Source organism: Equus przewalskii, chromosome 17 (genome assembly GCF_037783145.1).
Source record: "Equus przewalskii isolate Varuska chromosome 17, EquPr2, whole genome shotgun sequence".
NCBI classification, from domain to species: domain Eukaryota; kingdom Metazoa; phylum Chordata; class Mammalia; order Perissodactyla; family Equidae; genus Equus; species Equus przewalskii.
The window spans coordinates 45,642,729-45,666,724 of record NC_091847.1 but is presented as its reverse complement, the minus strand read 5'-3'; the positions used below and the strand labels follow the sequence as shown (position 1 = coordinate 45,666,724).

At 35.8% G+C, this 23,996-nt stretch overlaps 1 protein-coding gene across 8 annotated transcripts in view; it reads left to right on the top strand.

Moving 5' to 3' along the window:
• The window catches only part of SCN1A (sodium voltage-gated channel alpha subunit 1), a 147,601-nt gene that overhangs the window by 51,776 nt on the left and 71,829 nt on the right, over nt 1-23,996 (top strand). For all 8 annotated transcript variants that reach the window (XM_070581517.1, XM_070581520.1, XM_070581524.1 and 5 more), the window contains exon 2: nt 13,817-14,129. In XM_070581517.1, the coding sequence (XP_070437618.1) occupies nt 13,866-14,129 (264 nt within the window). In that variant the 5' untranslated portion in view covers nt 13,817-13,865. The remainder of the gene's footprint in view (nt 1-13,816; nt 14,130-23,996) is intronic.

Here is a 23,996-nt window from a genome sequence, read left to right as displayed (position 1 = left end):
CCTGCGAGTCACATGGCAGTTGGTGGAGATGTAGAATCTCGTACAGGTCATGTAGACCACAACTGAATGCCCCCGAGGTACCCATTTCACCCCATCAAGTTCATAAGATCTGTTGCTCTCTGCCATGCTTAGTGTACAGGAGTCTTTGGAAAGACTAAGATCCCCCGTCAAGAATCTAGCCTCCCAAATGTCCTCTCTGAGATTTTGTCACCGGCCTAAGGCACTGCCATCCTCTTCCCCATCTAGAGACTCTCACTACTCACCCATGCAACTCTCTCTCCTGTCTCCTTTGCTTTGGGAGTTCCAACAACATATTTGCAATGCATTTAAGATTTTACTAAGAGAGAGAAGAAAGCATGGACTTCAAGCAACTTCTGTTTACCACTCTCTTAAAATTCCTGCGGTAATAAAGATTTCACAATTCAATTTGCTTGAAACGATAGAGAAAGGAAAAAATAAAAGCCATAAAAGCAAAGCACACACAAATTTATATTTCAATAAACTATGCCACCACAGAATGAGTTTTCTAATGGCAAAGGCTCTCAGTCCAAGTCGAGGACACATACATTTCAGCACTTCAAAATGTCAAAGCATCTCTTTACTCCAAGATACATTAATTTCAAGATATGTCTTGTACTGGGTAGTGGTTTCTGGAGTTTAGGAAACAAACTGATGGTATAGTTAAAGGCGTGGTCTAGAAATAGCAATTGCCCATAAGATGGGGCCCAGTGAATTATTTTGCCAAATAAAATTTACCAGAGGGCAAAGATAAATAAGCTTAAAGACAGGATAATATCTATTAGAACTAAATTTGAGTAGGACTGTTCTCTGTGGGGCAAGAGTACAAGCCTGTGGGCTGCAAGAGTATAGGTATGGTCAAGCACGTTATGGGAACTGCTTTGAATGAGTCTGTGTCCTTTTTGTATTCATTGACTGCTGCCTCAAACATACTGCCAAGCTGGGATTATAGTCAAAGTTAACTCCAACTGTGGAGATTGAAATATTAGTCTTACTTTGTTTTTCTAAACATTTCATTCAATAATTATACAGTGAGGCAAACAATGTCCAATAATAGCACAATTTTATTAATAAAGTGATGTATTATATATTTCTTGATTCCAAACATGCCTAGAATGCAGTGCTTTATTTTAGTTCAACATGTAGTGCTTCTTGTCAAACACTTTGTGTTAACTTTGCATTGGCATCAGAAGTAAATATAGACCATCTATTCGACAGAGGAATAAATGATGCCGTCAATTTGAGCAAGAGTGTTTATTGATATTAGAGTGACAAAGTCACTAGCAGATTGAGTGAATTCTGCAGTTTGTAGTTTATTATTAGGATGTCCTGAAAAACACTCTTGAAATGCACTAATGTAGATGTGGACATATGTTAGATATGTGACCTTATTTTAAATGTACTCTGCATGTGGCATGAAAATTTCGGGGCAGATAATAAAATTTTTAAAGAATAGAAATGTTTTAAACATGCAGATGAAAGGTTTTGTTAGGTTAATCCCAATTATAATACTAAAAATAGGTATTATTAAAAACCAAATGAAATAAAGACTTTTATTGTGAACATACCAAACCAATTTATTTCTAGAAAAGAAATTTATAAAATAGTATTTTCTAGGCTTGTGAAATTTTATGTAAAGAGTCATTTCTTTCTTGGGTGTTAAAAAATAGCTATGTGAGATCACAACTGTAAGAATAACATTTTACCTAGTTATTTTTGTTATTATTGGCAGTAACATTCTTTTGTAAAGTGGGTGGCAGAAAAACCACGAAGTCAACTGAAACATTTCTTCACGATTTGCTATGCCCACATGGTTTATGTCCCCAGAATGGTAATGGGACTCTACAAGGTACTGGCAGTCATTTTGGCAGGGTTTTTTTGATGTTTGATTTCTCCTCAGCAAGAAAATCAAACCACTTTAAAGACAGAATTGCAGATATATGAATGTTCCCCATCTCAAATTATATGGAATAAGGTGGTCAAAATACGTAATGAGGGGCTGGCCCGGTGGTGCAGCGGTTAAGTGCACACGTTCTGCTTCGGTGGCCCAGGGTTCTTGGGTTCGGATCCCGGGTGCGGACATGGCACTGCTTGGCACACCATGCTGTGGCAGGTGTCCCACATATAAAGTAGAGGAAGATGGGCATGGATGTTAGCTCAGGGCCAGTCTTCCTCAGCAAAAAGAGGAGGATTGGTAGCAGTTAGCTCAGGGCTAATCTTCCTCAAAAAAAAAAATACATAAATGTGTATAAGTATATTATAACTTTGGTGTTGGGAAACCTTTGGAGAGATTGAATGGGGCACGTGAATTATATAGAGTGATCTGCTTAGTTGATAACTAGAAATAGCCAGGTTTAGCAAAAGGTAAAAAAGTTATAGAAGTAAAATATAAACTGACTATGGAAATATAGTTTATTAGGTTTCAAACTTGCATAATATAACTTCTAAATTTAAATATTATGATCATCTATTTTTTTTTTTTGGTGCCTCCTGTTTCTTAGATTTTTGAAGATACTCTCCATTTGGGCCATAATACTTCATTTACTAGATTTGTTTTGAGTTTCTCCAAGGAATATAATTCATTGAGTGAATACTAGTTTGACATGGCTACTTGTGTTATATTTGCATACATTTTGTTTAAGTTTAAAATCATATAAGTACTTGAAAATCATTTCATAACTGTTAGAAACTGGAAGGCATCAGTTTGGGAGTCAGGAAATAAAAGTTCTGATTCCAGTTCTACCGTTAATAAGCTGTGTAACCTTGAACAAATCACATATTTATTTTGAAAGTAGGAAGCACACAAATTCTAAACAAAGAAATGTCAGTTTTGCTTTGATTCAGTTTGTTTTCTGTTAAATGAGAGGGATGGAGGAGATGAATAACTTTTCTTTCAACGTTTGCTATTTCTTGATTTTATGATTTACTTATCTTTGTCTGATTCTCTTAAAATAACTCATTTAACCTTTCAGAAGTTCAGAGGTTGAGGCAAACTAAGTCTTCTCTGCCTGAAAGCCTGTCTTGTAAACTTTAATGACCTTTTCCATGTCAACATCAGAATACTGTTACATATATACTCTTGTCTGTAAGGAAAAACTTAGAAGTTACAACCTGAGAAAACCTAAGATCGTATGTTTGGTTCACTCATCAATTGGTCAGTTGGTTTTTTCCCTGTAAATCTCTTCCAGGGTCAGATAAGGCATAAAATAATGATAATTCTTCTAATAGATCATAATGGCAACCGTAGAAGCTTGGAGGAAAAGATGGGAGGACTGTCTCACCATGTTGCGGGGAGGAGGCGTGGGGAATGGAGAGGGGGGATTACTTTTAGACTTTGAAAGCAATTTGGAATTCAAGCACATTGTTGAATCAAAAAGATCCCATGAGAAGTTACCACCTTTATGTTATTCCTCTCCAAAATCCACAAGGGCGTCAGAATGAAGAGTTGGGAGTCTTGTACGGGGAGCATTAAGTAGCATCCCTCTTTCTCACCCAAGGTTCTGAGCAAAGAGAAAAATTAAACGGGGCACTAAGACACACAAGCAACAAAATCTCACCTTATAACCTCATAGAAGTTTAGCTTTGTGTGAAAACCCAAAGTGCCTACTAACCAAACTCCAGAGTTAAGCAGACCTACCCACCCAGGTCCAAGTAGTCATGGAGAGAGGTGCTCTCCAAAAGAAGTTGTGTAATAATTAACTTACAAAAGGCCAAATTTCTTCCAGTACAAAACATTTATAAGATTGCCTTCATATTTAAGACTTGTGTGTAAAATGCCACAGTGAAAATGAATGCTTAATTCTGAGCTATTGTAGATATTTCTATTTGGGTGGAAATTTTCAGATGCCCAAAGAAGTATGAACTATGAGACCTCATGAATTAAGGTTACTTTAAATGAGGCTCCTCCCTCTGTGCTACGAAGGCAACCAAAACCATATTGTTCGCCAGTCCAAACCGCCTCAGTCCAAAAGTCTTTTGGCTGTGATAAATGCTTACTCAAGTCCAATAGGTAATACGTGTGCAATCTTCTGTGAAAAAGAGAGATATAAAGTGGCCAGAAGCAAAAACCTCATCCAGTACTAGAACATTTATTCTAATAATATATGTAATGAATTAGGGAAGTCTTAGAAGTGATAACAGAATATTATCATTATTAACTTTCCCCTCTTACAAAGTTCCCCAAGAATGTAATTCTAAGGCTACTGACTTAGCTCCCTCTTTTAAATATCAGTTTGATATCATCAGAATGTATCACTTCTTTCATTTGTTATTTGTACATTCTAACAAATTTCACCCTCTTATTCTTCTTTTGCCCAGATTAATTAACATTGGTCATACGATTGCTATTACTTTACTATTTCTTTCCACTCACAAATTCTACTTTGCTTTTTTACATCCTTTTTTTCCACAGCCTCTGGCTTCAGTTATTTTCTTTTGCATGATTTTTTTTTCTTATCATCTTTAGAATTTCCTATCTAATTGGCTTTTACTTTTGTTTCACTTGTCTTCCTAAAGAATCATTCTTCTTCCATTTTTCTATTGCCCACTACACTGCTTATTCCCAACATTTCTTTTTATTTTTTATTTTTATTTTTAAAGTTTGGTACCTGAGCTAACAACTGTTGCCAATCTTTTTTTTCCCCCCCTGCTTTTTCTCCCCCAATTCCCCCAGTACGTAGTTGTATATTTTTAGTTGTGAGTCCTCCTAGTCGTGGCATGTGGGATGCTGCCTCAATGCGGCCTGGTGAACAGTGCCATGTCTGCGCCCAGGATCTGAACCCGTGAAACCCAGGGCTGCGAAGGCAGAATGTGCGAACTTAACCACTTGGCAATGGGGTCGGCCTCCAACCAACATTTCTTTTTATTCTTCCTGATTTGCTGTCTGTTAACATACACTTCTTGTTACTTTTTGTTCCTAGCTGTGATTACTTGATTTTCTTTTTTATTTTGTTTAAATGCATATCAATACGTTACCAAAAGTTTGGTCTCTGATCCCGATGCCAATCCAAATAAGCAGAACAGAGTCTTGGGAGGAAAAGGAAAGGTTTTACTTTGCCAGGCAGAGGGAGCAAAGCAAAGGGCCAGTGCCCCAAAAGTTGCTTGCTCCCTCGTTAAGAAACGGGTAGGGGTTTTTATTTGGGGTTTTAGGTAGAGGAGGGGGGCCATGGACTTCTTGGTCAGCATTTTCCCATCGGCCTGTGTCTGGGGCTGCTTCAAGCAGAGGAGACAAAGGATTTCTCAGATGAGTGTCCTTGGCTGTTTTTCTCCATGGTGGAAGGTAGACTCTGATGTCAGGAAGCCAGGGAGTTGGGCCTGGGAAGCTTCAGTTTCTTGATATTCTCTAGACATTAGTTTCCCTGTAAAAGAACTTCCAAGTTCCCAGGATTAGCCACAACTTTAGTGGGAACCCAGCATGAGGCCATCTGGACTTAAACAATTTGTAACTTCTATTTGGCTCTATAGCTCAGGGAGTCAAAGGTTAAAGAAACAAATATTTACATATGAGTGTAACTAAAGAACCACAGAACTGGAAATGTGTGCTTTTAGTTTTAACCCATATATGCTGGGTTCACTGTAGGGGAACCAATGTCAGGGCTGATATTAACTAAGAGCCAGTAACATATATTCGTCTTGAAAATACATTGGTCTCTTTGAAGTCTTTTCTGGCCAAGAAAGTTACGTTGTCTTATCTCTTTTGAAAGGAGTGACGGCCCCTCTGTCAATCCAAAGACATATTTAAATGTGGGTTCTCATGTAAAGAGAAAGGTGTAAGCCCAAACCACAGTTTCTGTGAGGTTTCCTCCTCCCTCATCTTATGAAGTATAGTTTCATATATTAGGACCATTTAAGGTATTCAGTTATGAATTTTTACGCTAAAGAGTGAAGTTCAAGTGTAAATGGAAAACTCATGATTTATTTCTATATTTTTTAGCATAGTATGTATAGATTCCCAATATAATTTAGAACTTTTTTCCATAATGTTACTGACAAAATATTAATGTGTAATTGTATTTAACAGTTTTTAGATATTCTATAAGTAAACCTATGGGATGTTATAATTTAAAATTTTTTTTATTCTTATAATTGATGTAATAAAAGATAGTATTTGAATTATAAGGTCTGCTTAGAATTGAAGAAACACTTTCATTAACCTCAGTTTGATGCCATTATAATATGAGTTAAATTACCCACATATAAATGTAATTCCAGTGTCTGAACTAATTTATAATTACAAAGCATACATTTGAAGCGATCTGTTTGTCAGTGTAAAATGCTTGTCTTCTATCTTCCTGGTTGTTTGCTTCTCCAGTTGGCACTGACAGCAAATGATCAGGAAAGTTGCCTGGAGGCCTGTTCTCAAATGGACTATTTCTGAAGAATAGAGAGGCTTTTAGTAACTCTTTCTGTTCTATCCACACAACTTTAGAGACAATGACGTCCAATGGGGCGCTCCCTTTGAAAGGCAATGACTGACCACAATGGTCATATATATTTAAAATATACCCATATACGAAATCTTAACATCTACAGATTAAGAAAAGTGTTAAAACAGTGAAATGGAAAGGATGAAACCAAATGGATTGGCAGACATACCAGATAAATGCAAATGAGAAAAAGTAGGAGTCATATGAAATCAGACGAAATTGTCTTCAGAGGGAAAGAAATTAAAGTGAGACAAGGACTATTTAAGGTAATAAAAGGTTCAAGCCCCTCCAAAGATCTGATCATAAGCAATGTCCACACATCAAATAATGCAGCCTTAAAATTCATAGAGCAAAAATTACAAGAACCACAAGAATAAATGAAGATACATTAAAAGTAAACTTTAATTCACCTCTCTCAACTCATATAGGTCAATTAGAACAAAAATATGTACAGTTATAGAAAGTCTAAATACCATAAGAAAAAAGAAATTTAATAGAGATATACTGAACTCTATAGCTTTAAAACAAGTGTGTGTTCTTGGGAAAGTCATTTAAAAAACAATCTCTAATAAGAGAAAAAAGGAAATCTAAACAAATTCCAAGAAACAGAAATGGTACAAGCTACAGTATTGGATTATAACACAACACAACAGTATAAATAAACAAATTACTGGAAAAAAAGTCTATCATTTGGAAATGTTAAACACTTTGTCTTACATAGCTCTTTTCTTTTTTAAAGATTTTATTTTTCCTTTTTATCCCAAAGCCCCTGGTACTTAGTTGTGTATTTTTAGTTGTGGGTCCTTCTAGTTGTGGCATGTGGGATGCTGCCTCAGCATGGCCTGATGAGCGGTGCCATGTCCGCGCCCAGGATTCGAACTGGCATAACCCTGGGCTGCTGAAGCAGAGGGCGAGAGCTTAACTACTAGGCCAGGGGGCCAGCCCCTTACATAGCTCTTATAATGAGGAAGAATTTGAAAACAAAGTTCATTTTAAGAATTTTCTGGTTATTTTTGTTTGTTTATTTTTCCATATGAAGTTTCAAATAGCTTTGTGTAGTTCTAATTTTTTTCTGTTGTTTTTGTGTTGGCTGCATTTAAGTTATTAATTAATTTAGGAAGATTTTGCCTATTTTATCATTTTCTTATCTGAGAATAAGATATGCCTTTCCATCCATTTATATTTCTTTATAGGTTTATTCAAAGCTTTTAAAAAAATTCTTACATCGTATTTACAAAATTTTCATCAATTCTATTTTTCTCTTTTAAATGTACTATTTTTTAGGTTCACAGCAAAACTGAGCAGAAGTACACAGTTCTCATATATGTCCAACCCCTACACAAGCACAGTCCACTATCAACACTGCACACCAGAGTGGTACACTTGTTACAACTGATGAGCCTACATTGACACATCATTCTCACCCAAAGTCCATAGTTTACATAGAGTTCTCTCACAGTGTTGAAGGTTATACGAGTTTGAGCAAATGTGTAATGACATGTATCCACCATTGTAGTATTATACAGAAAGCTTTCACTGCCCTAAAAATCTTCCGTGCTCTGCCTATCCATCCTTCCCTGCTCTAACCTCTGGCAACCACTGATTTTTTTACTGTCTCATAGTTTTGCCTTTTCCAGAATGTCATCTAGCTGGAATCATACAGTATGTGGCCTTTTAAGATTGGCTTCTTCCACTTAGTAATATGCATTTACGTTTCCTCCATATTGTTTCATGGCTTGACAGCTCATTTTGTTTAGTGCTAAATAATATTCCTTTGTCTGGATGTACCACCGTTTATTTATCCATTCACCCAGTGAAGTACATCTTGGTTGCTTCCAAATTTTGGAAATTATGACTAAAACTGCTGTAAACATGTGCAGGTTTTTATGTAGACATAGATTTCAGTTCATTTGGGTAAATACCAAGGAGAGCACTTGCTGGATCATATACTAAGAATAAGTTTTGTTTTGTAAGAAATTGTCAAACTATCTTGCAAAGTGGCTGTACTATTTGCCATTCCAAATAGCGAAGAATGAGCGTTCTTCTTGCTCCACATCCTTACTAGCATATTTTGTTGTCAATGTTCTGGATTTTGGCCATTCTAATAGGTGTGTAGTGGTATCATTATTGTTTTAATTTGCATATCCCTGATGACATATTATGTGGAGTTTTTATATGCTTATTTGCCACCTGTATATCTTCTTGTGTGAGATGTCTGTTAAAGTCTTTGGCCCATTTTTTAATCAAGTTGTTTGTTTTCTTATTGTTGAGTTTTAAGAGTTCTTTGTCTATTTTGAGTAACAGTCTTTTAACTTGCTTTGCAAATATTTTCTCCTCGTCTGAGCCTTGTCTTTTCATTCTCTTGATGCTGTATTTCATAGGGAAAAAGGTTTTAATTTTAATTTAGTCCAGCTTATCGATTATTTCTTTCATGAATTATGCTTTTTTGTGTTTATCTAAAATGTCTTTGCCAAACCAAAGGTCATCTCAATTTTCTCCTAGGTTATCTTCTAGGAGTTTTATAGTTTTGCATTTTACATTTAGGTTTGCGATTCATTTTGAGTTAATTTTTGTGAAAAGTGCAAGGTCTGTGTCTAGATTCAGTTTTTTGCGTATTGATGTCCAGTTGTTCTAGCATCATTTGTTGGAAATAACTATCTGCTCCATTGCATTGCCTTTGCTCAGATATCAAAGATCAGTTGACTGTGTTTGTGTGGGTCTATTTCTGGGCTCTCTGTTCTGTTCTGTTGATCTGTTTCTCTATTCGTTTGCCAATATCACACTGTCTTGATTACTGTAGGTTTATAGGAAGTCTGGAAGTCAGGTAGTGTCAGTCATCCTTATTTTCTTTTCCTTCAACATTTTGTTGGCTCTTCTGGGTCTTTTGCCTCTTTAGGCAAACTTTAGAATCAGTTTGTTGATATCCATAAAGTAATTTGTTTGGATTTTGATTGAGATTGCATTGATCAATAGATCAATAGACCAACAGAGATCAAGATGGGAAAAACTGACATCTTGATAATATTGAGTCTTCCTATCCAAGAGCAGGGAACATCTTCATTTATTTAGTTATTCTTTGATTTCTTTGATCAGTTTTGTAGTTTTCCTCATATAGACCTTATGCGTAATTTGTTGGATTTATACTTAAATATTTCAGTTTTGGGGGTGCTTATGAAAATGATTTTGCATTTTTAATTTCAAATTCCACTTGTTCATTGCAGGTATATAGGAGAGTGATGGACTTTTGCATATTAATTTTGTATCCTGTAACTTTGCTGTAATTGCTTATTAGTTCCAGGAGTATTTTTGTTAATTCTTTTGGATTTTCTACACAGACAGTTATGTCATCACGAACAAAAACAATTTTATTTCTTCTTTCTCAATTTGTATACCGTTTATTTCCTTTTCTTGTCTTATTGCATTAGCTAGGACTTCAGTACAATGTTGGAAGGGAATGGTGAGAGGTAAAATCCTTACCTTGTTTCTAATCTTAATGGAAAAGCTTCTAGTTTATTCCACTCTTTTAAAAAATGCATGCTGTTCTTCTAAAGGAAATCTATTGAGTTTTTTATGTTACTTTTGAACCCAGACCCCCTAATTCCCCTTCCACTTGTAGGAATTTTTCAGATGTTTCTATTGAGCTTTCTAGGCATATAATCATATAATATGCAAATAACTGTAATTTTACTTCCTTCATTCTTCTTATTAAATAATGTAATTATTTGTCACATTTAATTGGATTGGTTTGTACCTCCAGAAAATTGTTAAATAATAGTGTTTATTTTTTCTTGTCTTTAATGAAAATATATATACGATTACTTTGTAAAGTTTGTTGCTGACTTTACGGTTCATATAAATAAATGTGTATATTTATATTTTTAACATACTATAAAGGTAGCATTGTGTGTCAGTGGAGAAAAGTTAGCTCAATCAATAATTAATTTTGGAACAACTGGGAAAAAATGGATCTCTAACTCACTCCATGTAGAAAAAATATTCCAAATAGATCAAAGATTTAAATTTATAAAATTAAACCATAAAAATGCAAGAAGAAAATGTACTAAATGATATCCAGGGACCTGGATGCTTTCCTAAGCCTGACATAATATCTAGAAGCCAAAGAAGAGTTAGAGTTAGATCATCATATTAGTATTTTAAAATTTTTAGTTAAAAAATTTTTAACCTGTATCGCAAAAACACCTTAATGTTAAAAAAAATTACTTTTTTTAAAAGACCCCACATCCAAAATTAAATGGTTCGTGTAGTAAAAAGGTACTATAGGAGGCAAGCCCCATGGCTGAATGGTCAAGTTTGCATGCTCCTCTTCAACGGCCTAGAGCTTCACCAGTTTGGATCCTGGCCGCGGACATGGCACCACTCATCAAGCCATGCTGAGGCGGCATCCCACATGCACAACCAGAAGGACCTACAACTAGAATATACAACTATGTACTGGGGGGCTTTGGGGAGAAAAAGGAAAAATAAAATCTTTTAAAAAATAAATAAATAAATAATTAAAAGGTACTATAAATTAAAAAGGAAAAGAAATGAAAACATGAACTGTTATTTAAATAGGCAGTTACAGAAAAGAAAATAAAAGATAGCTCTTAAACGTGAAAAAAGTTCAGCTCTCTCATAGAAAGAGAAATGCAAATTCAAACTGTAATATGACCCCATTTTTACCCCAATCAGATTCGAAATATTGAAAATATGAGAACACATTATGTGTTGAGGATGTAGATGAACAGGCACGGTGTTACGTTGCTGTCAGCAGGATCACTTGGTGCACGTTTCACAGAGAGGAATTTTGCAATAATATCACGATTAAAGATTCACTTTTTGTCCAGCCGAGTCTACCCTTAGAAACTGATGCCATAAATATATCCACATATATGTGAAAGTATGTGTATAAAATATTTTAGTTGCACCTTTATTTATAGTAGCAAAAGATTGGAAACAACTTGAACAACTATCACTGGGAAATTGATTCAATGAATTATAGCAGGTAAAACAATGGAAAACCATGTAGCCAATAAAAAGAAAGAGTTGAATCTATAAAAACTGATAAGGAATTAACTCTAATATATGTTTTATGTGAAAAATGCAGGATGCAGAACAGTTTGTTTAGTAATATACTGTGTGTATGTGTTTTTAAATTGAAAATGTGTGAGTATACATACACTCATGTGATTGGCATGTACCTATTACATACCTGGAAAAATATATGGAGTCAGATAACAGTGGCTACCTTTGGGAATGGGAATTAAGTGCTGGAGAAGAGGGTGAAAGGGAGAATTTACACTGTATTTTCTTTTAAAGATTTTATTTTTTTTCCTTTTTCTCCCCAAAGCCCCCCAGTACATAGTTGTATATTCTTCATTGTGGGTCCCTCTAGTTGTGGCATGTGGGATGCCGCCTCAGCGTGGTTTGATGAGCAGTGCCATGTCCACGCATAGGATCCGAACCAACGAAACACTGGGCCGCCTGCAGCGGAGCGCGTGAACTTAACCACTCGGCCACGGGGCCAGCCCCTATATTTTCTTTTAAATGTTTTGCATTTATATCATTTATACATATTTTCTATAAAAAACACTAATTAGTTAAAAAGCCATACGTAATCTATGTCATAATACTTCCCTTATGAGAAAATGCACCATATTTATTATCCCTAAACTTCTATTTCCGAATAAATAAATGCCAATATTTTCCTGATGCCTTATGGAAGAAATAGAGTTTTAAGGCAAAACATTCCTTTTCCATTGATTTAGATTTATTGATTTAACTTTCCTGTTCTTCCAGGCCCTAAACTGATTGCAGGTAGATTGTAAGAACTTCTGAAAGTTTCGTTAGTTCACTTAACAGATAGAGGGTACACATTTAGTCTTGAATCCACTCTTGTTTCTGATTACCCACTGAAAAATATGGTCATAAACCTCACCGCCATGGGAACCTCCTTCAGTGAAATTTGAGGTCCCTATAGGACTCCTCACAAAATAGTTATGGCTGCAATCTTATTATTGCAGTTCGTATACACCAAAGCTGCAATTAACTGTATCATTGCTTGCTGATCTTAATGAGTTAATGCAATGTCCAAATGAAACTTGTGGCCAAGCAGTAGTTTAGGCTCTGGGAAGTTTTGGCTCAGTAATATCTGTGAAATTTGAGCTTTTATTAAATACGCTTTAGAACAGTACATTTGGGATTTGGCCTCTGGCATCAGATCAGGTCTGACTCTGATATAGGGAGCTGAGAGTTTGCCTCAGGTCCTCATAATATGTTTAGCACTATAGGACTATAGAATCAGCAAGAATGTCATTCTTGCTTTAGCGAAGAAAAACACTTCAGTTCCTATTGAGCTTATGGCACCCCGTCTTCTTTCTGATCATTTTTTCCCGAAATAGGGAAATCCAGTTGTCTCCTGCACCTACAGCTATCTTTTCCCACCTGTGCCCCAGTCTAGTAATCTCTTTCCAGCTGAGTCTTTCTCTCATTCTTAGCCATATAAATGGCATTTGTCAAACCTTGGACCATCTCATTCTGTATGTGCTCAAGATAGCCAACCTTAGCGTGGCTGATGACGTGAGCAGGTCACAGTTGCAGTTGTCTCAATCTCAGAATAGATGAAGACTCCATCAGGACAGCAGGGACTATTTGATTGGGCATCAAGGCTGGCTGCAGCAAACTGTTCTCACCAGCTTGGTCAGGAGCCACCTGTCAGGACTAAAGGGTTGGATTTTATATCCTCTCAGAGACAACTCCCTTTCCACTTCATCCTGTTGATGAACTAACCATTGCCTCTACGGGGCTAAATCCTTATCTTCTGGGTGGCTCACAGGGTGAACAGCCCATTAGGGACATGGTGGTATTTAGTCTAATGTACTCTAATTAAGGCTATACTTGAACTACTTTCTTAAGTTATGGCACAGTTCCTGTACTGGCAAAGCACAGGAATTACTAAACATGGGACACTTAACAAAACCAGAGATAGAAAATACGTCTGTTAAGCCAAACTTATAGAAGCAGAAAGCAGAATGATGGTTGCCAGGGGCCGAGGGAGGGGGAAATGGGGAGTCAGTATTCAATGGTATGAAGTTTCAGTTATGCAAGATGAACAAGTTCCGAGATCTGCTGTACAACTTCGTACTTATAATACTGTCTTGCACATTTAAACATTTATTAAAATGGCAGGTCTCATGTTAAATGTTCTTACCTCAAAAAAATTTATATCTAGTAATTACATTTCAGTTTAATTAGAAACAAAATTTCAATCCTTTAGTTCATATTTCATGACAAGAGTTTATAGATATTAAGATCTTCCCTTAATCTCCTTAAAATACCAGCATTCTTTTATTCTTTTTTTTTTTTTTTTTTAGGACTTTCATATGCAGAGTAAATGGTAATTAAAATGTGCAGGATGACAAGATGGAGCAAACAGTGCTTGTACCACCAGGACCTGACAGCTTCAACTTCTTCACCAGAGAATCTCTTGCGGCTATTGAAAGACGCATTGCAGAAGAAAAGGCTAAGAATCCCAAACCAGACAAGAAAGATGATGATGAAAATGGCCCAAAGCCAAATAGTGACTTGGAAGCTGGAAAGAACCTTCCGTTTATTTATGGAGACATCCCTCCAGAGATGGTGTCAGAGCCGCTGGAGGACCTGGACCCGTACTATATCAATAAAAAAGTGAGTGTTTTTTATCAGGCTTATTTTACTGCTAATTGCCTACTGCATACCTTGGACTCTTATAGCACCAACATATGCTGAATTAGCACAAAAGTCTTGAGTATCCTTCCGTTCAAGAAGTAAAACACATTTGCTTATGTTTTATGCATATATAAGAAACGCTAATTGATTATATCGTAACAGATGGTGCTGTCCTACATGTGCCAAGACAGATAAGTTGTAGGCAGCTAATTTATCAAATTTAAAAAATCAGAGATTTTATTTACCATACGGTTTTATGTGTTTTCTGCACTTGAAAATCCTGAAATTATCACAAGTTATAAAGACTTCAAAAATATTACTGTTCCTTTCTCATGGAACAAAATTTGACGCCACAGGGTTTTCAATTTCTATGCCATGTTATATATAATAAATCAGTTAATTTCCTGAAGAAACTTTTTTCCACTTGGAAAAGAACATTCTTGTATAAACTACAATTTTAAAAATTATTCAATCATTTGATGAATATATATTAACATTGCCAAGAATTAACAAAAATGTAGTATTCTGAAGAACCCATAAATGATATCTGAATGACTGCATTTTCTATGTCCATACTTGAAATGAATACCTTGTATGAAGCAGCCAACTTTTCATTATGACCATAATTTCATCAAACCAAGAAGAAAAACAAAGAAAAAGATAAAATCAAAAAGATTATTGTATTTATTTTAGATTAAATTTATGACTAGTTAATTTGCAATATTTTATCATCTTTTCACCTGACACAATACATTTGTGAACTCTTGGTGGAAGGGTAAGGCACAAAGATTGTAATTAAGCAAATGAAATTTTTTAGCTGGACATGGACCTTAAAATACGCCGCCCCCCACCCCCCCCCCGATTTTGAGAGTTGCTGGCACAGTTCTGTATCAAATTAGTCCTCTTTAAATGTATAAGTTTGGCAATTGTAATATGTAGATTTTATAAATCGCTTCTCAGTGACTACTACAGTTTCAGAGGTAAAACCTCACTATATTCAGGTTTTTTTAACTTTTCAGGATATAGACAGTTTAAGTGTAACACACTTTCCCTTTTTAAAAACTGATTTGCCTATTTTACAGTAAGGGAAGAGATAAAGAATCATTTTCCATAGATTTCATTATCTTTTATTAACTTTGCTTTTTAACATAATATTGTTAAATCTTAATAGGTAAGAGATTATCCATTTCATAACTGCCACTTAAATTATGAGAAAAGTTACACTTTAGCATTAAATCAGTCCTTTAGAAATTAATTTAATATGATATCTGAAGAGCTAAAGCCTAAATTAAGTAAACAATGAAGGGTTTCTTTGTATAAGGAAAGTAAAAATGCAGGTAATCCAATTATTCAAGCGTTTTAACTTATTTAAAATTACTTCATTTTTGAAGTAATGACTCTGATGTGTTCGAGACAGAAATTCATTCACATCATAGAATTTGCTACTTTATTCATAGCCATTGGGCATATTCAGTCTGTTCAGAGCTGCTCTTATCAGGGGTTAGTGGGCTCCATCCTCAGCAGGTCTTTTCTTACCCCCCAGACATCCAACCTCCAGTTTTCCAATAGTAAACACCATCTAAAAATTATTATAGTCACCCAGAGTCTACCCCTTCATCAAACAGGGCCGAAGTTTAGCATGTCAGCTCATATGCTGTGTCCTTATTAGTAGAACAATAAATGAATACTTTGAGAAAGACCAAACTAATGCATGTTGACAAGGGCAGCAATTCTTCTTGTGGAAACCAGATTATCCAATCAATCTTTTCCTTTAAATTGAAGAGTTTCAGACTGATAAAGCTTGTTATCTTGAGGGGATGTCCCCAAACAAAATGGTCCATGATTGATTTATAATGAATCATCTATAACAAAGGATATAAAGACAGATGGAAATCAAAATTATGCAAACTCTCTCAAATAGTTAAGAGAAAGCTCTTAGAAACTGAAGGTGAAAGACCAACTCTGAAGGAATGACTAGTCAGCCAGATTCTTGGGCTGAAGTAACCCTTATAAACTTTGTTAAGTTCACATTCAAACTTGCCGTTAGCATCTTCCATCCTTATCTTCAAATGCACATTGTGCGAGGAGGGAAAACATTTTGCCATTCTGGAACAAATCATAGTGTGCAAGTAGAACAACTTGCTAAGAGAAATATCGTTATCAGGAAGGAGTTTTCCCCAAGGTCAGGCACATCCATTGCTTTCACACTGAGCTGACATCAAGTAAGTCTTCAAATGTAAGCCATTCAACAGCAAAACAAATGAAACTTTTTGCAGGACTGCAATGCTTAAAAACTAACATGGCAAGCTTAGGATGCATAATTGAGCTAGATATTTGAAATTTCCCTCTTTTACATTTTCACGTTTTAAAATTTTCTACAGTTGCCTCTACACTGTTTTCTAGTCTCAAATTTTCTTTCATAATTGGATTATTTCAATATTGAGGAATAGTCTTAAATTCTGAATTAGTTTGCTCTGATTAAAGTTAGAATGTGGGCTGGCCCGGTGGCATAGTGGTTAAGTTCACGTGCACTGCTTCGGCAGCCTGGGGTTCACAGGTTCGGATCCCAGGCACGGACTTACACACCACAGCTCATCAAACCATGCTGTGGTGACATCTGACACACAAAACAGAGGAAGATTGCCACAGACGTTAGCTCAGGGCAAATCTTCCCCACCAAAACAAACAAACAAACAAGAAATAAAGTTGGAATGCTTAGAAAAATAATAGCCTTTTAAAACTAATGAATATTTCTTTTGATATTTGATGACCAATTTTATTTTAGTGACTTGCATATCTGAGATTGGCAGGGTGATCTTCATTAAAACAATGCAGTACGCACACAGTGGTCCTGCCGTAGATAAAGGGTCTAATGGTGGAAGTGTCACTGAGGAAAATAACTTCTTAGGATACGATTTCTCACCATTATTGGTAGTGGGGATGTGGATTTTATTGCCTGGATGAATTGGAATATGCAAACATCAGTCAGGTCAGTGGTTTCTCTAAGGTTTAACTCAAGTACAATAATTAATGTGTCATTTGTATCTATATAGAAGATCTCTGATTTCTTTTTTTAATAATATATAGAATAAACAAAACAAGCCTACGATAAAAATGGTTGAAAAATCTATTTTTATGCTATATTTTAGATTAAAGTACAGTGGTATACATAAAAGGAATTCATGTGTAAGGAATAGAAGTGACATGAACCACACCGAAGTTCTCTGGGATCTCCTACAAAGACAATGTCAGTGAGTTTAAGGAAATGTCACTGCTGAGAGTTTATTTTCAGATGGCGTATGCCCACATAGTTTGTTCTTCTTTGCCCCAGTTTAAAATTTACAAATTATGTAATGTTCAAAAATTCTCCTAAAATTGTTAAAGTAGTTTAATCCATGGTCAGTGATATTGTAGTAGTAACTGAAGAAATAGTCGCAACCATCTCATGAACATTCCTGGTGCACGGAAACATTTTCAGACTCTCAGATATTTTAAGCCTTCAGAAGTCCAAGGTAAAAACTAAGGAATGAAATAACAGTGCTTTCAGAATAGAGTCACAGAATTTTCTCTACCATGTTAGCCCTGGTCTTGTGGTCTTCAGAACATGATTCCAGGTTAGGTTCCTTTTGTTTGTTTATTTACTTTAGCTGTGTGCCAAGGCACATTTTATCCTGTGAACACACCTTTTTTTCCTTATGAGATTTTTTTTTCACAGTTTCCTTTCATAGCTTGGGTTGATTTTGCACCATTTGGCTGTACGTTCAAATTCTTCACCCACTCTTTAGTACAGAAAACTTCTCCCTTCTCATGTTCTTCTTAAAATTACAGATGACTCATTCGTACCATGAAAGGAAATATCTTTTTTGACAGTGTAACAGTGTACTGGAAATAGAATGAGGTATTTTGGATCTATAGTGAAAATGGATGTTTGTTAATTATGGAATGTAGAAATGTATCCATTTAAAAATGTTCTCTTTCTTTGATTGCCCCGTGGACCATTTAAAAACAACTTGTTCTCCCTTTTTGTCAGCTTTTCTAAAAACGATGCATAATCCCTCTTTATGAGGGCTGCGTGAAGGGTCATACATGAACTTGGGATTTCAAGTCCGTGCCTGGTCTGTCATTGCTGCCGAAGTTTGTAGTTGTTATATTGGGTAACGAGAGTTATTTGTTTTGTTTTTAATTGGGCTTAGGAAGTTTTCTTGCAAAAGTAATTTAATAGAAAATCAAAAAAGTAGATGATAAATGAAAGTTTGTGATTCCATGAATTGTTATATGAATACTCCCCAATTTACAATTTTTCTTTGCATATTATTAGCTCCTCTAGAATTACCAGTCACCCAGGATCTCCCTTACATCCAAGGCGTTATAGTTGACTTCCAAATCTTTCTCCTCCCCACCTCTTATTTCTTCCTTATGCACCTTTCTTTTTTATCACCTTCCCATCTCTGTCTCAGAAACAATCCCAAGATGATGATGGTAGTAAAATAATGGTTGGCATTTATTAAGGACCTGCTGTATTAGTAAGAGACCCTTTGACTGAAAGTGACCAAAACCCAACAGAAACTAGCTTTTGAAAATAAACAAACTAATTAATTAATTACTTAATGTATCTGCGAGGTGAAAATATGTTTTCTGCACATGAAGTCTTAGAGGAATGATATCAAACAGGAAAATTCCAATGTGAAAGTTGGCCCTTCTTTCAAATGTACAAGTGTTCATATGTGCATATATTTGAGAACCAGACAGACACACATTTTTAATATTTTAATTCTTATATTTCTGTGGCACTTTGGAATTCATCAAGGGCATTCACGTCTTTTATTTCACTTCACCCTCAAAACAACCCTGAGGTTAGTATTGTCATAATCTTCTCCATTCAGATACAGAAATCGACATGGAGTAATTAGCTCCAAGTTCTCACACAGCAAGTCTGCATTAAAGCTGGGCCTCAAATTAGTCCTTTCCAGTCAATGAAAAAGCAACTGAGCATATAATAGTGTACCACACCCATGGTGTGGGAAAACAGAGAGGACTGAGAAATATTCGACCCCAGCTTTTATCATTTCACCTGTGGTTATAGTTTCTCCTCTCTGTCTGAGACAGAGGCAGAGGCATCCACAAGCCTGGCTCGTAAGAGCCCAGCTAAGCACCTCCTATGGGGTCATCCTCTGCGCTGGCCCCACTCCTACTGTCCCACCCAGCTAAAGCCTGGGGACAAGCAATGTTAGACTCTTCTCTAAAGACAAATTCTTCTTTGCATGAGCTTAAAGAAGAGATAAAAAGAAAAAGAACCTGATTGTAAAGCATCAAGCCCATGGACATATTTTGTTTGACTCATGAAATATTGTTTAAAATTTTGAGTTAGTTTCTGAGACTTATAAATCAGGAGATTATACACACACACATGCATCACCATGCATATTTAGGATTTCTCTTACAGTATCAAATTTGGCATCACTGATTCGCATACCAAAAATTGTTAGGTGCCTTGCACCTAGCTCTGCGGGCATTTTGGTTTATGATCTCCGGCTTAAAGACCACATGTGGAATTAGGTGAAGGCTGTGTATTAGAGTTTGGTGGGTCACAGGCAGGCAAGTGCCACAAGTTCTTGTTTAGGCTGATTATCCCCAGAGTAAAGGGAAGATAGAATGAGACTGGTAGAGAGAACCGTTTTTAAATACTGCATTGCTCACTTCAGAGTCAGGTAGAGAACTTGTGGAGAAAACCTTCCATCCCCCAGTAAGCCAGAAAAAGGAGGAAATCTTGGCCTGAATCCACAGGTTATAATAGATAGGCAGGGAAGTAGGTGTGACCAGTTAGAGAGCCCAAAGACAAAAAATAGAATTAGTTGCCATGGAATTGGCCCGGAATGAGAAAAGTCCCCAGAGATATGTACTAAAAGGAATCTCTTGACTTTCTATGCAGTTCTTCATACCCAAGCCTCTGAAATACCTCTCCTCCTACCACACAGCTTCCACTCTGCCTCTTCCTGCTGGAACCTCCTCTCAAGGAGGCAGCTGAGAGCTGGAAGAAGGTGATCCCACTTGGGGCAGAAGATAGAGCCAGGGAATTTCCCTAGTTCAAATGCCACGGCAACATCCAGGGGAGAGAAATGTACCTTGCAGCCCACCTTAGAACTCTATTACCATTTTCAGAGTCACATTTCACAGTGATAAAGTTCCACAGTACCATTAATACGGAATTTTATTTCATTAGGAGTTACATAGGCTTTGGGGTCTATGTGTAAAAAAGATATATGCATCTATACATATTTATGTGTTATATATACAAAAGAATGTATATGTCTATTTCTGCAGGAAAAGATGTTCAAAGTTCCAAAAATTGACTTACAAATACATCTTTGGAACACAGTGTCTGTACAAGTTGAAAATTGCCTGTTGTAAAATTTGAGGCTAAGGCATAAATTTAATCAAGAAATAGTATATTCTATATTTTTATGTTGTTTATGATCATTGCTAACCTTCCTCTGTTACTTCTTGCCTTTTCCAGTACATTTACTTTAAGAACAGGCAAATTTAGTAAATTTGGGGTCACTTCTGTTATCTGACAATTTTTCAATAATGTTTACATAAACACAAAGTTGGGCCTTAGGTTTAAACTATTTATTTTAAGGAATATGGCTCCTAGATTGAAAGAAAAGTTAAGATAATGAGCATATTTAGTAAAGGAAACTGGAAAACTATAGCTTGTTAAATTCAGTGTCCATACTGGAAAAAAACATTTATAAACAAATCACTTTCTAAAAACCCAGAGACAAGAAAGAAGTACTAGATGGTAACAAGTTTGGATTCATAAACAGCTATTCCTACTGAACTATTATAACATAATTGTCTCCTTATTGACTATGCAGTTAGATCAAGAAGAAGGATTATAATCCATGTGTACAACACAATCACTGATAATTTGAGCAATTTTTAAAATTACTAGTTCAGAAAAACAGATTCACAACCCCGCCATTGCAGAATCACCTGAGTTATTGATTGAAAATACAGCCTACGAGGCATCAGAATCTCTACTGAACTGCAATCACAACACCTCTACGAGCTAAGGATGGTGGTTCCCATTTTTCAAAAGAAGCAAATGAGTCAGAGGGAAGTTAAATAACTTTTCTCAGATCACCCTGCCGGCAGGCAGCAGAGCCAGACTTTGAACCAGACATTTGACTCCTGAGTCTGCACTCAATAACTACATAAATTAAAACAAATCCTACTTATATTTTCCTAATGTTGCCCTCCAGATGATTCAGCTGTTCATTATCAGTGGTATTTACCAGTTTTTCTTGGTTTGTCTTTAAAACCAGAAATGATTTTTACCTGGCATGGCTTGCTGAAGAGAGTATGACCTGGCAGTACAATGAATGGTGTAATACAGTAGACATTAGCTGTATGTGGCCATTGTGCTTGAAATGTGGTGAGTCTAGACTTTGAAGACTTAGAATTGGTATGAAAAAATGATGTAAAATATCTCAATAATTTTTGATGTTGATTTCATCCCCAATTATAATATATTGGGTATATTGGGTTAAAGAAAACATTATTAAAATTAATTTTACCTGCTTTTTTAAGTTTTTAAAGGTAGCTGTTAGAATATTTAAAATTATATATATGGCTCAGATTCGTAGTTCACATAATATTTCTATTGGACAATCTGGTCTAAGTAAACCTTCGCTTACTCTCTAGATTTCCTCCTCTTAGTATAGATCATTGAACATTCACTAGTTTGTAAGCTTCTGGGGGTCATAACTTACATATCTTTGTTTTCTCTATAAACTGTAGCACAGAGCTTTGCATGTATTTTTCTGAACATTTAATACACATCTTTTGCATTGATCGTTTGCTTTGAAATCAATTGAATTAGCAAATGGACCCAGAACTATGTCCGTGCTACTTTCTGGGTGTCTGCAACGCTTGTACATATGAACAGCTTATGACATAGGGACTCAATAAATGTTATGTTACTTGAGTTTGATAACTATATATGAAGAGAGAAGTGATCAACCTAATCAACATCTAATATATGAAGAGTCACATTCTTGCACATGTATCTTTAAAGTGATATTTCATATATAAAATCTCATTTCCAATTCAGTCGAAAAGCTATATTTTAAAATTTGTCCTGAGGCATGAAATTGTTCACATATTAAAATAATTTCATGAATTTCCTACAGCCTTGGGCTGTAAAGAGAAAGAGGCCCGTTTCAAGCTAGATGCTACTATATCAGCCTTTTCTCCTCCACTACCAATTTGAACTTTTTCTTTTCTATTGGAGTGATTTAATGCAATAAAAATTATCTTAAGGAGTTGTGTTAATTAAATTTTTATTGAACTAATTAGGTTTAAGATACTTCACTATAATAAGCCATTCAATGTGTTCTTTTAGAAAGTCAACACTGAACTATACACTTAGAGATGGTTAACATGGTAAATTTTATATTATGTGCATTTTACTACAATAAAAAATTGGGGGGAAAGCAAAAAATGGCACTCTTTTGAATAGTTCATAAATCTCACAAATGTTGATTTGCTTAAAGCTACATAATATTTGCTTATACAATTTAAGGTACAGTGACATCTTGGCTAGTCTTTTAATTCTTTCCGTTTTGAACCCTTTCTTATCTGTGAAATAGGGAAGGCAAGTATCTATATGTTTGAAAATTCTAGAATTATTTGACTTCTTGTAAGTAAACAGTGTCCCCTGCTGACTCTCTTCTCTCTTCATTACCATCAATACCATTTTCTGGAGAAATGTGTATCTGAGAGTCCTTGGGGGCAAATATCCTTTCATTAATTCTTAATACTTATAAACTTAATGTTTATAAAATGTTTGGCTTCTTTGCCATGCAAGCAAATATAAGGAGGATGGATACAGATAAAGGAGGAAATAGACATCAGATTAGGTGAAAATAGTAAATTTGAAGTTCCAAATGGAACTTCCCAACTGACATAAAAATGGTAACACATTTAAGATTCTATGTATGGGCTTGTTCTATAAGTCTGCTCTATTGGAAGGCTATTTAAAATAAACTCAGAAACATTTTAAAGTTTACTGAAACGTTTATGAAGTTTACTGATAAATAGGTATGTTTCAACCCCAGAACAGAGTCCCCACAGAATAAATCCTCTGAAGTGGTCACCTAATGCTGGCCTTAGTGTCACCTTCCTAGGAGCTCTAGTAAGGATGCTTGGCCCATCTGTTTGTCTTGTGAAAAATTAAAGCAGAGCAAACATTGATGTACAGTAAAACCTCATTAATTCCACTATAAATTCAAATTGCAAGCACTTACATTTTGTACACATATTTCTTATAAATATGAAGTTAAAAAATAATCTTCCACAAATTCTTTCAATTTTATAAATAAATGAGGGGAATATACCCTAAAATAAGTAAAAGTTTCCCTTTAAGGCTTGAACGATTGAGAAGGATGTCCATTGGCCTTTAACCACTGTGTCAAAGCATTAATTCCTCTATGTGAAAGGACTGTCAGATTTAGAATTACTTCTGAGCATCAGGGATGCAGAAGTTTTCATTCACTTCACCTCCTGAGTTCCAGCTCTTTCTTTGCACTGCCTTTTTGCACCCCTCTCTGTTCAGGTTCTGAGTCTTGCTTCTTTTTCTTTTTAGTCCTCAGGGCTGAAGTTTCCTTTCTCTCCAACACTCTTTATTTTGGCCTCTGCAGCTTTGCCTTTTGCTCTATCCCCCTCCTCCATCTTTTTCTACTTTCTTCTTCCTTTACTACTTCTGCACATGGTTTGTGCTGGCGGGTGGCCACAGAGCCCGAGTCATAGGTGATCTCTTCTGCACATGGCCCCATCTCCTTAGGA